The 19,631-nt window shown below is 31.5% G+C and overlaps 1 protein-coding gene across 2 annotated transcripts in view; it reads right to left on the bottom strand.

The window, feature by feature from the left end:
• The window catches only part of LOC127734090 (G-protein coupled receptor GRL101-like), a 139,617-nt gene that overhangs the window by 71,992 nt on the left and 47,994 nt on the right, over nt 1-19,631 (bottom strand). For both annotated transcript variants that reach the window (XM_052243718.1, XM_052243719.1), the window contains exons 3-6: nt 15,913-16,023; nt 12,692-12,808; nt 11,864-11,983; nt 7,394-7,489 (exon numbers count right to left, since the gene is read on the bottom strand). In XM_052243718.1, coding sequence (XP_052099678.1) covers nt 7,394-7,489; nt 11,864-11,983; nt 12,692-12,808; nt 15,913-16,023 — 444 coding nt within the window. The remainder of the gene's footprint in view (nt 1-7,393; nt 7,490-11,863; nt 11,984-12,691; nt 12,809-15,912; nt 16,024-19,631) is intronic.

Below are 19,631 nucleotides of genomic sequence, written 5' to 3' on the forward strand. Positions count from 1 at the left end.
GTCTTCTATTCATTAATAGTTTGAACTTGTGCCTTCGGTAGACGGCAGTGACCATAAAATAAATGTTATCTCCCAATGGTATCAGTAAGGTAATTGCCTAATTAATGGTTGCATGTCATTTCCGTATTTACCGGATACTTGGCATTAACAGTCAAACACGATATTAATGCACTGGAAACTGCTTGAACTGTTCACACAAATAAATAGATTTGCTATAAATTTGCAATTGTCAGTATTTAAAAGTTAAGGATAAAGCGACACCCAACACCTAGATTAAATCTCATGGTGATCATTTTCACAATTTGGCAGAAATATTGTCTTTATCAAAGAATATCATATGTCATTTCTGCCGATAAGAAATTTTTTACTGGATTTTCGTGACATGTGATAATGAGGAAGCTGTCAAGACCTCTGATAATTAAACAGGAGTCTTTCATTTTTATTATACTCATTATTTTCTATTTTCTGTAATCTATTAGCATATTAGATAAAGCTCCGGTATATACCATCGTAAAAATTCGAAAATATCTTTTCTTAATGACTAAGCAATGGACATGATATGGTAAATGGTAGATGTAATGTTATAAATAAAAATATTTATTGCCAAATTTGGTTTGCAAGCTGTAACAACTAGAGATAACATCACATTACTGATCGACGACCCCAGTATTCCTATAAGTCGAAGGTTTTTGTTGCAGTATACGATAAATACTTTACCATGCATCATTCACTTTATTATGTTGTTGAAGATATGTGCGAAGGAGGAAATATCCCTTGATTTCTGGCTCTGATGAATCAACAATTTTCGCAGTAAAACAAATAAAGCACATATATAAATAAGAAGAGTATGAGTGCTAATGAGACAACTATCCATCCAAGTCAAAATGTGTAAACAATAAACAATTATAGGTCAAAGTACGGCCTTCAACACGGAGCCTTGGCTCACACCGAACAGCAAGCTATAAAGGGACCCGAAATGACTTTCGTAAAACAATTCAAACAGGAAAACCAACGGCCTAATCTATATAAAAAAAACGAGAAACACTTATGAACCACACCAACAAACGACAACCACTGAACAACAGGCTCTTGACTTAGGACAGGTGCATAAAAATGCAGCGGGTTTAAACGTTTTAACAGGCGCCAACCTTCACCCTAACCTGAAACAGTGGTGTAACATTACAACATAAAAAGACACACAATGAAATATCAATTGAATAGGCTTAACTCGATCAAAAAGTTATACACAAAAACATGCAAATATACACTGAACGAATAAGTTTGATCTATAGCTATGAGACAATATAAATAAAAAAGATGTATCAATGTCAGTCAACTTTAACCTAGGACAAAATGGCGTTAAATAAAGTAACGGACACAGGTAAATTTAAATATAATAATTTTGTTGTTAGGAGTACAGAAACATTTTTTACTAAATAAATTTGTTGTTCATAGTACGAGTACAGAAGTGAAAATGTATCGCCATACTAAATACTTATCAAAGGTGGTACATATTAAAAATAGTAAGACGAGATATAACACAAAATAAGTAAACTTAGAATAACGTAAATGCATTACAAATTGTGTCAACCGGTCAAATTAACACGAAAGTACGATTTGAGAGTACTTGCCATTACCGAAGGCTAGTTAAAAGCCAAAAACAATTGATATTAAAAAAAATCAAGCATCAGAGACTTAAATCAATTAAAACACATCCCAGGCAGGATTTAGTGTTTTAACCCCATAAACAGTCAAAGAAGACATGACTTGTGCAATGACAAAATAAAAGTAACGACAGGCAGTAGGATAGTTAGGATTTAACCTTATAATAAATATGTTTGATGTTCTATATAGATAAAACAATTTCTAAATAGAAATAAACGTGGATGTGTATATATACATCCCAAAAACCATTCGAAAAGAATACAAATTTAGTTATGTTTTAATTTGTTGATGACAAAATCGATGTTAGTGCCAATGAAAACAATATTCAAAGAACTTATTACCACATTGATAAGATAACTTTTACTAATAAGTTTGTTTAAAGGTTCGATAAGTTTACACGGATCACATAGTGATTTCCGCGCTTTTATGTCAATATTACCGTAAAATTTAGGATGTGAGATACCGTTTTTAATAAGTTTACTACAGGTACAGCCAAATTTACTAATCAAATCTTTGTATCTATGAAAGAATTTAGTAAATGTTTTAAGTAATTTATGGTAACGAAATCCCTGACTTAATAATTTACCAGTGATACATTGATTACGTACGTTAAAATCTATGACATCACTACACACACGGGCGTAACGAACGAGTTGGGGTATATAAACACCGTATGGGGGCGCCAAAGGAACATCGCCGTCTTAAAAAGGAAAATTAACAATAGGGAATGAAAAAAGTCTCTTTTGTCGTAAATTTTTGTATGGAGTTTCCCTTTAGAAATCAAAATGTCTAAATCTAGAAAAAGACAACTACTGCTGTTTATGTTAGATTTATTTAAAAAAAAGTTCCTTTGGGTAAATTTCGGTAGTATATTTAGAGAACTCTGGATTATTTAATGAAAAAATATCGTCAAGATAACGGTAGGTATTGTTGAATGTGTCAACCAAATGTACCAATGACGTGTCTTTACTGATTTTGGCCATAAACTGATTCATAGCAATATAGGAATAAATCTGCTTAAAAGGGCCGCAATTAGTGCCCATAGGAATACCTACTACCTATAACTTTTTCTTGGAAAGATTGTGCGGAAGTGTAGTGTAGAAAGTAGAAAAATCATAACTATCAACAGAATTAAAAGGACTATCAAAAGCACGTATTTTATCTAAAACCTCTAAAGAATTTTTAACACTCCAAAAATAATTAATACCATTATTTTCATAAACTTTATTACAAAGTTAATAACAAGTTCTTTGATAGTAGTAAGGGAGGTAGTTAGAAGCACTGACAGATTAGTAGTAGAACTCTTACTAGATGCGGAGATGAAACGAAATTAAAATGGTTGTTTGTGTAATTTAGGTAACCAGTACATAGTTGGGACTTTCACTTGTTCGGAAGAGGCTTTAAGCTGGGTAGTTGCAGTGATATGATTGTTTACAATTTGATTCTCTGTGGAGCGTACGGACCTCAATATAGAAGAATTGATAATTTCGTTTTGAAGAACTTCCCTGTAGTATATGCGTCACACCACCACTACGTAATTGGCTGTTTTGTCTGTCGGTACGAACACAAACCGCTTTGCGAGTACCTGGAGTTTATTTATTTGTTCTAGAAATGGGTATAACATGAACCCTATTATTAATTTCAGAATTGTTTTCAAAATGAGATATACGAATATATCAACAGTATTCATAATTTTATTCAAATAACTGTCTAGAGATTTTTTGTCAGATTTTTCACGTCTACACCAATTTTTACAGTAGACAGACAGAGCGTCTTTAATGATCTGACGACACTGTTTCCAATCTATAATAGATGAAGGACGATATTTAGGTCCTTTCTTAAGAAAAGTTTTGACCTCAAGGTCTTCAATGATGTTGAGATCTCCTGTAATGACATGACCATAGGGAACATATTTAAAACTAAATGTTTCACAGTCTCAAGTGGAAGGAGCATTATTTTCTATATTGACGTCTGATGTTACTGACGTATAATTAAAAATCAAACTTCTGCTGTTTTTTTTTTACGAAAACGAAATAATAGGTGGTTCTGTATTATGAAAATATGGAGGTATTTGGCTATGGATGGAAGAGTCATTGCATATACTAGATAAGTTAATAAAATCAATACCTCTATTTATATATTTTAATTTTTAAAAATGACGTTTATGATTTTCAGGTACAGCCAAATTTACTAATCAAATCTTTGTATCTATGAAAGAATTTAGTAAATGTTTTAAGTAATTTATGGTAACGAAATCCCTGACTTAATAATTTACCAGTGATACATTGATTACGTACGTTAAAATCTATGACATCACTACACACACGGGCGTAACGAACGAGTTGGGGTATATAAACACCGTATGGGGGCGCCAAAGGAACATCGCCGTCTAAAAAAGGAAAATTAACAATAGGGAATGAAAAATCGTCTCTTTTGTCGTAAATTTTTGTATGGAGTTTCCCTTTAGAAATCAAAATGCGAGTACTTGGAGTTTATTTGTTTATTCTAGAAATGGGTATAACATGAACCCTATTAATAATTTCAGAATTGTTTTCAAAATGAGATATACGAATGTATCAACAGTATTCATAATTTTATTCAAATAACTGTCTAGAGATTTTTTATCAGATTTTTCACGTTTACACCAATTTTTACAGTAGACAGACAGAGCGTCTTTATTGATCTGACGACACTGTTTCCAATCTATGATAGATGGAGGACGATATTTAGGTCCTTTCTTAAGAAAAGTTTTGACCTCAAGGTCTTCAATGATGTTGAGATCTCCTTAAATCTGCTTAAAAGGGCCGCAATTAGTGCCCATAGGAATACCTACTACCTATAACTTTTTCTTGGAAAGATTGTGCGGAAGTGTAGTGTAGAAAGTAGAAAAATCATAACTATCAACAGAATTAAAAGGACTATCAAAAGCACGTATTTTATCTAAAACCTCTAAAGAATTTTTAACACTCCAAAAATAATTAATACCATTATTTTCATAAACTTTATTACAAAAGTTAATAACAAGTTCTTTGATAGTAGTAAGGGAGGTAGTTAGAAGCACTGACAGATTAGTAGTAGAACTCTTACTAGATGCGGAGATGAAACGAAATTAAAATGGTTGTTTGTGTAATTTAGGTAACCAGTACATAGTTGGGACTTTCACATGTTCGGAAGAGGCTTTAAGCTGGGTAGTTGCAGTGATATGATTGTTTACAATTTGATTCTCTGTGGAGCGTACGGACCTCAATATAGAAGAATTGATAATTTCGTTTTGGAGAACTTCCCTGTAGTATATGCGTCACACCACCACTACGTAATTGGCTGTTTTGTCTGTTGGTACGAACACAAACCGCTTTGCGAGTACCTGGAGTTTATTTATTTATTCTAGAAATGGGTATAACATGAACCCTATTATTAATTTCAGAATTGTTTTCAAAATGAGATATACGAATATATCAACAGTATTCATAATTTTATTCAAATAACTGTCTAGAGATTTTTTGTCAGATTTTTCACGTCTACACCAATTTTTACAGTAGACAGACAGAGCGTCTTTAATGATCTGACGACACTGTTTCCAATCTATAATAGATGAAGGACGATATTTAGGTCCTTTCTTAAGAAAAGTTTTGACCTCAAGGTCTTCAATGATGTTGAGATCTCCTGTAATGACATGACCATAGGGAACATATTTAAAACTAAATGTTTCACAGTCTCAAGTGGAAGGAGCATTATTTTCTATATTGACGTCTGATGTTACTGACGTATAATTAAAAATCAAACTTCTGCTGTTTTTTTTTTACGAAAACGAAATAATAGGTGGTTCTGTATTATGAAAATATGGAGGTATTTGGCTATGGATGGAAGAGTCATTACATATACTAGATAAGTTAATAAAATCAATACCTCTATTTATATATTTTAATTTTTAAAAATGACGTTTATGATTTTCAGGTACAGCCAAATTTACTAATCAAATCTTTGTATCTATGAAAGAATTTAGTAAATGTTTTAAGTAATTTATGGTAACGAAATCCCTGACTTAATAATTTACCAGTGATACATTGATTACGTACGTTAAAATCTATGACATCACTACACACACGGGCGTAACGAACGAGTTGGGGTATATAAACACCGTATGGGGGCGCCAAAGGAACATCGCCGTCTAAAAAAGGAAAATTAACAATAGGGAATGAAAAATCGTCTCTTTTGTCGTAAATTTTTGTATGGAGTTTCCCTTTAGAAATCAAAATGCGAGTACTTGGAGTTTATTTGTTTATTCTAGAAATGGGTATAACATGAACCCTATTAATAATTTCAGAATTGTTTTCAAAATGAGATATACGAATGTATCAACAGTATTCATAATTTTATTCAAATAACTGTCTAGAGATTTTTTATCAGATTTTTCACGTTTACACCAATTTTTACAGTAGACAGACAGAGCGTCTTTAATGATCTGACGACACTGTTTCCAATCTATGATAGATGGAGGACGATATTTAGGTCCTTTCTTAAGAAAAGTTTTGACCTCAAGGTCTTCAATGATGTTGAGATCTCCTGTAATGACATGACCATAGGGAACATATCTAAAACTAGATGTTTCACAGTCTCAATTGGAAGGAGCATTATTTTCTATATTGACGTCTGATGTTACTGACGTATAATTAAAAGTCAAACTTCTGCTGGGTGTTTTTTACGAATACGAAATAATAGGTGGTTCTGTATTATGAAAATATGGAGGTATTTGGCTATGGATGGTAGAGGCATATAGAGTCATTGCATATACTAGATAAGTTAATAAAATCAATACCTCTATTTATATATTTTAGTTTTTAAAAATGACGTTTATGATTTTCAGGTTTATCGATACTAGAAAACAGCCTGTGACGACAATAGGCTGTAATAATACAGGTGTATTCATACAACGGGCTGAAAAAATGAAATTTTATCACACTAAAAAAAAATATCATATAGTTTACTTATTACTTTGCATAGTAATTGATGTCTACCATTATTTTTTATTATAGATAACAGATCAGCAAGTGTATAATTTATGCGATGTTTAATACGTAGATTACGGATTTTACGTTTACCATGAGACCTATTATTTCTTAGCCGTTTATCGACAATATTCATGAAGTTTTAGATATGTTCCCCTGTACCAATATTTTGTCATTGAGACCAAGAGGATAAGCTGTTTGAAGTCTTTTCATCCAAAATAGTTCGCGGGATTTTTCAAATTGTTTGTGTGATGCATGTATCACGACAGGAGTACCAGTAAATATACAATGATATTGGCAAGTTTAAAGCAATAGTAACGGGAAATTTGTTAACGTTCTTGATAATAAGGATGGATAAGGGACAATATAGAATAAGAGATTAGTTTGCCCCTTGTTCTCAGGTGTCGAAACAATTCAAGTAAAAATTGTATGAGTGTATGAATGTTGTATATTACAGATCCCACTAAATAAATCTAGATTGCAATATCACTATAACATAGATGTTTTTTGCAGATTGCAAGTGCGAAAACATCAAAGTTCTGTAGAACGTATTTTTAAATCTATGATACTTCAAAATATTTGCGGTAAGACATTGATGTCTAAGGGACATTTGCCTATTCAAAATTAGTCAAAACATGTCCTTATCATACATTGTCATATACATTTGTATATTATAATTCATAGTTTATCAATGTTGAGGATCTAAGTGTATTTAAACTCACAGTCAGTTTCATCCGATTGGTCGTTACAATCAACCCAACCATCACAGACTAAGTCCATATTTTTGTATGTTCCATCTCCACATCTGAAGTAAGAACCTTAAAAAAAATACAAAATTTTAAAATACATCAAGCCATTATAGACCAATCAAATATTTTGATGAGTAAAATGAGACCAAGCAATAACTATTTATCAATAAATTATTACAGGATTTAACACATTTTTACTATATGTTATGAATGTGTAAACTTGGGCGATTAACTCACAAACTGTATTAAAGTCCAAAGGAAAAGTAGAGATTGTAAGTCAGCGGACCAATTTAAGCATCAATAACATCTAGAAAAAAGTGTTTGATCCTTTTTTATTCTTTACTAAAACATTGGCCCTTTTAAATCAACAATATGTTACATTTGCTACTACCCTCAAATCCACAGATGACATGTCGTTACAACGGATGAGCTGCCATATTAACTTCCAGAATTTATTTAATGTCCAATTAATGCAATTGAATCGGAAATGAAACAATACATACCTCAGAAACTCAATTATAATGAGATATTATCAGAATTTGAACTGTATTAATTACGAAATAATTTCAGGTTTGAAAAATTTTGCGTAATTCTATTTTAGTTTAATTTATAAATATTAACGAGCTCTAACACATTATTTCCTTTTTTAGTGTATTATAATTTGAGCAATGCTTTTTAGGCTATGTTAATTTTCAATTTTCTTGGAACGCTACGGTCCAATGCCTGTGTATCGGTATATAGCGCATGAATAAGTCAAAGTGAAGTTGACATATTGTTCAAATAGGTTACAAAAGTAGTTTCGACAACATGGTCTATCGAAAGGTAAACCAAAGGAAAAAAATAGCGAACCAATCCCATTCAAGCATTATTAAATATGCAAATCATATAAGAATTATTCGATTGAACTTTTTCACATCTTTCGATTATTGCAGAAGGATTTTGTTTCTCATATATTACAAAGATTTTTGAGTTGGTAAAGAAGGATTGGGATCGCTGTTTTGTTTACATAAAGGTTCTGGTGGGTATTCAACTATAAGCTAAAGAACTCACACGTTACCTCACGACCGCATTACGTTACAAAGATATACATCTTTCATCTTAATCTATAATTGCTAAACATGTTTTTGAATGATTGCATATCTGTATTTCAATTTAAATGTAGAGATTTATCATATCTTTATAGATTTTAAAATTGCAGTTCAATTGCATCTAAAAATTCACCAAGTCATTACAGGTGAAATCATTTGCCTTTATTCTTATCACCATCTGAAAAGTCTGAACTTGAAAACCTGAAGTCTTGTTTATTTTTTCATTTTATTTTTCAGATGTGGTATGAGTGCCAATGAGACAACTATCCATCCAAGTCACAATTTGTAAAAGTAAACCATTATAGGTCAAAGTACGGCCTTCAACACGGAGCCTTGGCTCACACAGAACAGCAAGCTATAAAGGGACCAAAAAATGACTAGTGTAAAACCATTCAAACAGGAAAATCAACGGTCTAATCTATATAAAAAACGAAAAACGAGAAACACTTATGAACCACATCAACAAACGACAACCACTGAACATCAGGTTCCTGACTTAGGACAGGTGCAAACAAATGCAGCGGGTTTAAACGTTTTAATAGGCGTTAACCTTCACCCTAACCTGAAACAATAGTGCAACATAGAAAGACACAATATAAACTATCAATTGAAATAGCTTAACTCAATCAAAAGACATATTAACAAAAACAAGTGAACATACACTGAACGAATAAATATGATCTATGACACAATGTAAATACAAAATTAATAAAAAAAAAGGTGGTTAGATGTAAAACAATATCAGAAAGACAACCATGACCTTGGACAAAATCCCGCCAAATATAATAACGTACACAGGTAAATAAAAATAATTTTGTTTTAAGGTATACATGAAGTACGGAAATATTTTGCACAAAAGAAATAATTTTGTTATTCTTAAAACGAGAATAGAAGTGAAAATTTATCGTCATACCAAACACTTGGTGGTATATATTTAAAATAGTGAGACGAGATTTAACACTAAATAAGTAAACATTAAGTAACACAAATGCATTACAAATTGTATCAACAGGTTAAATTAACACGAAAGTACGATTGGAGAGTACTGGCAGTTACTGGAAGCTAGTTAAAAGCCAAAAACAATTAATAATAATTTAATTTTGGATGTAACGCGTCTTCTGATTGGCTGCCGTTGTTTTGTTTATCAGCTCATAGATATAATTTTGTCATGTGACCGTGACGTCATCAACGTTTTTTTCATGGTTTACTCCGGTTTAAAATGGAATTTAGAATTAAATTATAAGAAATGACTGTAATATTTTTTCTGTCTATTCGAAATAACATAAAAAATGTGGTGCACACTTTAAAATAACCCGCTACGCGGGTTATTCAGTGTGCACCACATTTTTGATGTTATTTCTTCATAGACAGAAAAAGTATTAGAGTCATTTCTTAAATAAAAAAATCATCCATCAGAGACTAAAATCAACTAAAACACATCCCAGGGATTTAGTGTTTTAACGTCATGTACAGTCGAAGAAGACATGACTTGTGCAATGTCAAAACAAAAGTATCGACAGGCAGTAGGATAGTTAGGAGTTAACCTTTTGATAAATATGTATAATGTTTTATATATAAATAGAGTAATCTCTATATAGAAAATGAACATGGATGTGTATTTATACATCCCAAAAAATCGTTTAAAAAGAATAGAAATTTAGTTATGGTTATTCGTTGATGACACAATCGATATTTGTGCCAATGAAAACTATATTCAAAGATCTAATTAAAACATTGGTAAGATAACATTTACTTATAAGTTTGTTTAAAGGTTCGATGAGTTTACACGGATCACATAGTGATTTTCGCGCTTTTAGTACAATATTACCGAAAAATTTAGGATGTGAGATACCGTTTTAATGAGTTTTCTACAGGTTCAGCCAAATTTACTAATCAAATCTTTGTAACTATGAAAGAATTTAGTAACTGTTTTAAGTAATTTATGGTAACGAAATCCCTGACTTAATAATATACCAGTGATGCATTGATTACGTTCGTTAAAATCTATGACATCACTACACTCACGAGCATAACGAACGAGTTAAGATATATAAACACCGTATGAAAAATAGACCGAACAGATCTTAACTTACTGCAACTAATGTGTTTGAACATTTACTGAATTTATAACAGCGGATATTTCTGAAAATTGATTGAAAGAGTGGACATGACTGATTAATTTATTGTGCAGCCTTTTAGAACTGTTCAAATCAAATGACCGATTCAGTTGAAAATATATTAACTAGTGATATTTCTAGAATGAGATTCTTTCAAACAATGAATTTTACTCATAACAAGAAATTATTGAATCAAGAGTCTTCGTATGTTTTGAAGGATATTGTTGCAGCTCTATGGCAATTTAACCCTCTTGCTGATGCTTAATTAATGTGGCTATATTTCTTTTGCCACGATATACAGCAGTTGTGTGTCGCCAGTAACGTCACAATGCCAAACTATGACGTCATGCGATATATGAAGTATCGTCCTGATGAAGTTACATAGGAGATTTATTGAAGAAAAAGATCACATTGTATAATCTACGATGTTTTATTTGAAAGAAATACAGTAATGAGTAGGTGTTTGTATAGATGAAAAATTTGGACATATGTGTCCATCCGGCATATGCCAGTACAACTCTTGTTGAGTAAAGAAAATGCAAATTAAGTTGTTTTCTATGTGTAACACCGGTATACTACTGTTGCCTTTATTTATCCCATTATATATCCCCAACTGTGTAGATGTCATACAATTCGTGTTTATTTCGTTGAGAATACCTAAACATAGGAATAACACCATTATACGTCAGTCTATGTTTACAATAGGTACCTCATCACAAGTCTGACTGAATAGTTATGTCGTCATTCAGATGTAATGGCGATTCTGCTAAGCTTTCTAATGCCTCAAAAGTTAGCAATAAACTATTGTACATTTCGATATCATTGATTAAAATATAAATCATCACAGGTCTTGTTGCAGAGATTATTTTTTGACCAGTTTCAAAATGTAAATGATGCATCATCACAGGGTTTCATTTTACACGCGATACACCATCACATTTTTGATTGTATAAAGATTACTCCAGATCTCATTGTGTAAAAACGTATTAAAAATATACCGAACTCAAAGGTTAATCACAAAAGTGTGTAAGTTAAAAACTTAATTTGTGATTACTTGACCTTCGCGCAATGCAATCTATGATGACACAATCATTATTCAATTAACCTTTGATTGTTTGATGGCTTAACAATTGCAATGGAAAAACAATAATTATGCATTTTAAAACACAGAATTAATGTTTACAAAGGTACTGTCAAGGAGAAGGTTGTAAAAATACAAAGAATGAAGTTAAACTGACCACAATTTGTTTCATCACTAGCATCCTCACAGTTAATTTCACCATCGCAGAGATATCCATAAAATATGCACTGAGAATTGTTACAGCGAAACTGGGATTGGTGAAAACAGTCAGAGTATTCTAAAAGAAAAAGAAAAACGTATAATTTTCAGGAATGATACACAAATCAATACTTTATTCGATAATTTAGGCTATATTCTTATCCCCTTAAATCTAAAATTGGAACGTCAAATATTTAAACATATGATGAAAATTGCAACGTGTTCGTCTGTGCAGATGAAACGGATTTTGTATTTTGATTATGTTTTTAAAAATAAATAAAAATTAAAATCATTGTTAGTTGATCTGACCAATATTCAATATCAACTTTAACCCTTAAGATTTTCTTCCTCCAGGCATAACATTACTGAATTTTCGTTTTTTAATACTCTAAATAAATAACAATAAATAACAAAACAACGGTAAACAATTTTTGTATCTAATTAATCATAAATTACTACAGTTTGATTATATAGCTAATCATACAATTAACCACACTTTACTGCGGATTCATTGTTTTTCGAGGGATATCAATTTTCGTGGATTTCGTGGGTAAAGGTGAACCACGAATTAAGATGTTCAACGAAATACAAATCTTATATTGGCTTGTCTTCAGACTTTGGCAAAGCCACGAAATCAGTTTTCCCCGAACATACAATTTGGCAAAACCACGAAATCAAATTTCCACGAACATACAATTTTTCCTCAATCCATGAAAATTGGTACCCACGAAAATGAATGAATACACAGTATATTTTTTCGATTTTTTCCCCAACAATAAATACATACGGCAGTGTTGCTCATCAGACCAATCGCCACAGTCATTTTCAAAATTACATGCTACATCTTGTGGTACACAAAAATGGTTTTTACATTTACTGTGAGTTGGTAGACATTCGTATACCTCTGAAAAAAAAATGATTCATTAGCAGTGAAAATCACTTTAACATGTAAGTGACGAATGCATATCCATGTTTCTTTGTATATCTAAGTATCCAAATTGTCTCAACATTACTCATGCGATACCGCATATTAACTTAATAGTCACTAATAGAGAGCACCCCATTCATGTTATGCCTGGATACGCCACTGTATGCTATGACAGGTATTTTTTAGTGTGTCTAATCTACTGTTATTACAACATCGTATACCAGTAGAATAAGACACACTACAAATACTTTGTTACGATTATAATATTAACAGCTGTATGCATCCTAATCTTTTGGTCATTGATGGATATTTGTCTTTTTAGAAATCATACCAGATCTCCTTTATTTTAATAATAATATGACACAGAAATCTCACAGCGCATTACCTAAACATGTGGTCAAATGGGTTTTGTTCATTGTTGAAGGCCAAATGGCGGAACGATGACCTAGAGTTGCTAACTTAGACGTCATTTTTGACTCTCGTGAAGAGTTGTCTCATTGACAATCATACCACATCTTCTAATTTTTATAAAAGTCTTAATCTGTTTTAATATCCTACTTCATTAATGTAATACTAATGCATTGCATGTCATATATCCGTTCAACTTTGAAATTTTCATTTTATATTTAAGAAATCGAAAATAACTTGAACGGATGATTAGACAAATTTAAATCCATATATGCCGACAAATGATATTTGTACGTAATTGGGCGATAATATCCAGCAAACTCAAACTATTATGCAACTGTTAATGAAGCATGTATGACGCTGGTATTCTTAAAAGTATGTCAATTGCAAAACAAATGGAAATGATTTTCAAAAAAAGATCTTAGAAGATAAGGTTAATTGAAATGAGATCTTATAACTTTATTTAACAATGCTCCTACTTAATGAAATTCCTAAATTGCCTCGAGTAATAAGGATAAAGATACATTTCAATATTAGTTTCACGGCAGAAATAAATCAAATTAGCAAAAATGACTTTAACATAAAAGATTTACACGAAAAATTGAAATTGGTATAAATATTTAAGTGTTAAATACTAAACAACTGTTACATTTATAAAGTATAATCATAACATACAAGTTCTATTACTTTAATATTGTCAATTCATAAGTTTGGTAATGGTATAATTTAATTGTATCAATATCACGAAATCCTACTATCAAAGTTGACTTTAGCTTCTTTTGGTTACTTTTGTCATTGCTCAGGTTCTCAGGAGTACCCGATGAAAGTTATTTCTACTGAAATCTGTCTCGTTTCTCAAACGTTTACATTATTTTCACTTGGTCGCTACTACTAATTTTAATGGACTGTCCGTTCTCGAGAGTACCATAAACTAGTATGTTTTTGGTTTTGGTACGACTTAGATCAAGCCAGATGTTATCATGAATCAAATTAGTCTTATGTAATCGACATTTATCGTTATCTTAGACGATAAAAACCAAAAGTGTGAAACATACACGTGTAGGGATATATTGCAATTGGAAACAAAATGGGAATGAAAAGAGTTGACCGAAACCACACAAGACTAACTTGGCCTAAATGGACCAAACCAAAACAAGATTTGTAAACTTTGCAAACTTTATTTGATATTTACTAGAATGTACAAATAAAACCGTGGCCAGTGTTGAAACAGTAATTCATCATACCCTTAAATGATAAACTATGATTGAACCGATTCAGTTTATTAATTGTATTAAAACTTGAACTGTCTTCCCCTCTGGCAAGGTTCACCTTTAGATGACTTTGACGTTTTTGTTCCGGTTTATGTGGTTTTGATGCTTCAAAAATATACCTGATGAAGTTATAACCTCGAACATATCCCGATTTACTTCCATAGTCCTGATTTTGTTCAGGCTTTTGTAAACAGATTCAGTGAGCTGCATAAAGGCAACAGAAGTTATCCAATGTTCAAAACTCGTAAATCGATTAATAAGAGACAAATCAAGGTAACAAACAAAAATGGGTTGAATCGCATGATTTCAAAAAGGTGCATCGACCAAGTAAGCGTCTACTTTTATACATGCAACTCCCGCCAATCGAATGAACACTCAGTCAAAAATTTACAACCAGGAATAGGGCAAAATCGGTTAAATTACATATCAAACGATTATAATGGTATCTTAAGATCTAAGACCGCGAATACATGTCGCTAGTAAGTTGAGACACCAACACATCGTATTTCAACCAATTCGTGACTGTGACCGTAAAGCTTATGTTGTGTCGATTTCAGTCGTTCTTCCACATAGCTCTGTTGGGACAGTTTTTGTGTAAAGAACACAACCCTGTTAATGTAGTCAAGTATCAGATTTAACGATGCTAACAAAATCAAATTGTGAATCTTATTTCTAGTTCCACATTATGTATATACATTCGGCAAAATGTATTTGAAGTGACAATAATTTAATAATTTGCAATATGATATAAATGACCCATTGCCATAATTTTAGAGAGCTTGTCATTCTTTGACATATAGCCTGGCACTTATGTCTTCAATCAAACCGGATTTGCATGTGACTTTGTACATGAAACACATCAAAATGCATTTAATTTTCTAATGTTTTGGTCTCAAGAGTACTTAATGAAGATAGTTCTTGTACAGTGAAATTTTCTTCAAAGTTTATGTTTGATATAATAAAAAAATGTATGTCCCTAACAAGAAATCATTTCATTGTATCAATTTTTCTACCAACCTTATATTGCTGATCGACATGCAAAACTGATATCTGTTGGCTGAATGATAGATTGTTAGTCTTAAAACTTTATTTTTACAATCAATAACTATTTATAAACTGTTCGGGTGGAATGTTTTATAACAAGCTTGAATCTAGTTGTCTTTGTTCATTAACTCATGTGACAAAAAAAGAACAAGCAATATTTTATGATATAACCATAATAAGTTATCTTATTAAATATTGTATTAAACTCTGTATCATCGAAACTAAAATAACAAGAGGCAATTAATTACTGATTACCAGAGATTGAGCAATTCGAATAACACTAGAAAAAGGGGATGAACTATCTTATAATAGTAGAAAAAACTAAATATTTTAACAATCTGTGAGGATTATATTTACCACACCCCTCCTCATCCTTTCCGTCTACACAATCCTGTTTTGTATCACAGCGTCTTATCATATCGATACACACACTCGCATTACATTGGAATTCGATGTCTTTCAGGCAACCTTAAGTAAAAAAAATTGTACCACATTGTGTTAGTGCATGCATGGCATTTCATTGAACTTTTATGATTTTAGACAACCTATAAATTGTAAACAGTCGTATCACACAGTGTTGCATGTCTAAACACACAATTGGTTTACATTTCAAATCTTTGTGATCCTTTGTATCTAAACCGATGTACCACATTTCTTTATGTACTTTTACAAGCGATGGTTTTTACTAGACTGAAATATTTTATTATAGTCCCTTTTCCACCCCAATAGCGAAATCATCCGAAAACCGATTTCACTACGAGGCGTTCGTACTGATTTTATGTCGCGCAGTTTCAAATAAACGTGCAAATTAGATATTATGTATTAAGCTTTGTACCATAGTTTGTAAAAAAATATATTGCAAACGTATAATTGATAATTTTTAGAACTATATTTTTGAAGATAGATAAATATCAACGATTTAATCTAGATAAGATTATTGGACTTTTTTCAAACTGCAAATGTATATCAAAATAATTACAATTTAAATTTTTGCATTGTTACAGTTTGTACCCTCTAGGGTCACTAGTTTTGTGTTGCTCATTTATATCTATTGGTCCATTTAACTAGCTTTACAGCGTTCTGATTGAAAATATAATTGATATTGATGTAATAACGTTGAACAAAATTTTTTTAAGGACGTACAATAAAAAATAGGGAATGTGTCCATGGGACACAAATGATGCCCCCTCTTGCATATAACATTATAAAGGGACAGAACTCAAGAACTGTAAAAGTGACGCTACCCAAATTTGTACTCGATCTGAGTTTTGTGGAAATAAGCATTGTTTATAAGTTTCATAACATTTGGTTGAGGCAAACTAAAGTTAGAGAACAGAAACGAATATTTCAGCAACTTTTCCATTTGTAATGGGGCATAACTCTAGAACTGTAAAAGTGACGCCACCAAAATTTAAACTTGACCTGTGTTTTGTGATAATTAGCATTGTGTATAAGCTTCATGTCATTTGGTTGAGGCAAACTAAAGTTAGAGAACGGAAGCGAAAAATTCAGCAATTGTTCCATTGGGAAAGGAGCATAACTCTAAAACAGTAAAAGTGACGCCACCAAAATTCAAACTTGATCTGTGTTTTGTGGCATTAAGTATTATGTACAAGTTTCATAACATTTGGTTGAGGCAAACTGAAGTTAGAGAACGGAAACCAATTTTGGGACGTACGGACGGACAAGGGTAAAACTTAATGCCCCCTCCGCTACGGCGGGGGCATAAAAATTAAATTAAAACATGTACAGACAAAAATAATCTGTTAAGAGCACAAGTTGCTCTTTAACCAATCTATTGATTACTCCATCGTTCCCCTTTGTGTCTTGATCATCAAAATAGTACACAGAAGAATTTAATAAAAACAAATTCAGAAAAACACTTAACTCTATATTATTGATAAAACATTGGCTGCTGTACTTCTGTCACATCACGAAAGTGTATGAAAATTACATTTTTTTTAAAAATCATCATAAATTTGTGAACAGAATTGCCATTTTGTCACGTTTGTCAAGTGATATTTGTTTGGCTTTCGTCGTGGTTTTTCTTTCTTTCTTTCAAATACCCTTTCAGTATTTTTAAACATTTGTTTGTTTACTACTGAGTTACTTAAACAACCTTACTTTATATATTTGCATACAATATTCATTTATGATTGACATTGAGAGAAAACATCAGTATAGATTCTATGATAACCATACACCATGATGAATACGGTAATTCAATTGATGTTTAAATAATTATCTTCTCTAGATATTATATTTCACATATTTTTGAAATAATACTTGAATGTTTTATCATAATCAAAGACTACATTTGAAGTTTGAATAGTTATATTGTTGGATTGCACTATCATTAAATACAAATCAAATGGCAATTAATATGTTATTATCCGTTTGTTTTCAGTTGTAATATTAGAAAAACAAAATGTACAGAATTAATCATCTTTCTCTCTCAGTATCATCAGTTCATGAATTTTCAATAGGCAATGCAAAAGGTCGTTTTGCTCTTCTCAGTTCAAGACGCAGATGTCTTTTGAGTACTACATGTTAAGTGGTTAATATCATAAATTATATATGACCAATCATATTATATGTATATCAACAGATAAAGCAACTAAAGGTTTTTGGTAGGAATTTATCCTGTACTGTTTTATTTGCAGCTGTTATGTTGTCGTTTTGATTTCCAATATTGTTTAATAAGTTATTTCACTGGACTGGTGTCCCTTGCATTACCTTTTTCCTTTTTTGTAATTCCATTAATGTAGCACTAGTACATGTCGTTTCCTTCAATTACTGATGTGCCTAATCTAAGTCAGGGATCTAGTGAGTGTCATTAAGTTGTTTGCCTATTTCAAAGCTTGGTGTCGAGGCAGATTTTTAATCGTTTGTTGAACTCATTTACAATTCGTATAGACCCCATGCGAGTTAGAGAGTGATATATGATACGAATGATTGTTTGTAATTGACAATAATATTTTGATCTGTATATGTTGCTTTTATTTATTTGTTTTGCCGTATACCAGATATCTCTTCCCGTTTATAATCGAAATATTCAGTCTACCCTGATAACTCGTTTATGGTCTTCTCTAAATGATCATTGATGTTTCAGAATAAACCTAAACCTATTTAGTTGTGTTACCTAGAAGTACTGCTGAACCTATTATCTATGAATATCCAGAAATGAGTCAACATTCATTAGCTATTCATACTTAAATATTAATCTCAGACCTTTTCAGATGCGCTTTTTGATTGGCACCGCTTTAGCTCTAAATGACAATAGTTCCAATAGAAGATTTTAACTAATAGACAATCCAGCCAGTAAACAATAACTTTAAAAACAATCAGACAACATATTGTCATTGAAAGACAGTAATAGGGTAAGATAACGAATTTAATGGTCTTTATTCTAAAGTTTTATTTTCCATGTTTAATTAAATATATTTTTACGTGCTTATTTTTGTCAGTATATATTAATGCTAATGCAAGTAAAATCTTATAATTTCCGTTTCACAAAAGATGCTTATCAAAGTGTTTTTCCCCTTCTGATATCTAACATTCTGATTGTTTTGAAGCATGGCAACTTTTCAAAATCATTGAAAGGTTGTAGATCTGTAGATTATGTAATATTATTTTATACTTCCGTTGTTTTGAGATCTTTTCTTGTTGTATCATGCTCCCAATTGTTCTTCCTAACTCGCCATAAAGATTTTGAATGCGAAGTCTTCTTATAAGGAGAAACACAGTTGAGAATTTTTAAAAGCCTTTCTGTTTATATTTTAGGCCAATTCATACACATGCCATGTTTTGTTTTCGTTTGTTGTTTTGTACATAAATCAGGCCGCTTGTTTTCTCGTTTAGATTGTTTTACATGTGTCATGTCGGGGTCTTTTATAGCTTGCTACGATGTATATGGTATGGTTTTTTGCTAATGACCTATAGATGCTAACGTCTACTTCGTTGGGTCTCTGGGGGAAAGTTGTCTCATTTGCAATCATATAACATCTTATCTTTATATAAATATTTCTCTTATTATTTTGTTATGATTTTGTTTGGTTATATTGAATTTTTTTATA

This window comes from Mytilus californianus, unplaced genomic scaffold, assembly GCF_021869535.1.
Source record: "Mytilus californianus isolate M0D057914Y unplaced genomic scaffold, xbMytCali1.0.p SCAF_3, whole genome shotgun sequence".
Taxonomy (NCBI): domain Eukaryota; kingdom Metazoa; phylum Mollusca; class Bivalvia; order Mytilida; family Mytilidae; genus Mytilus; species Mytilus californianus.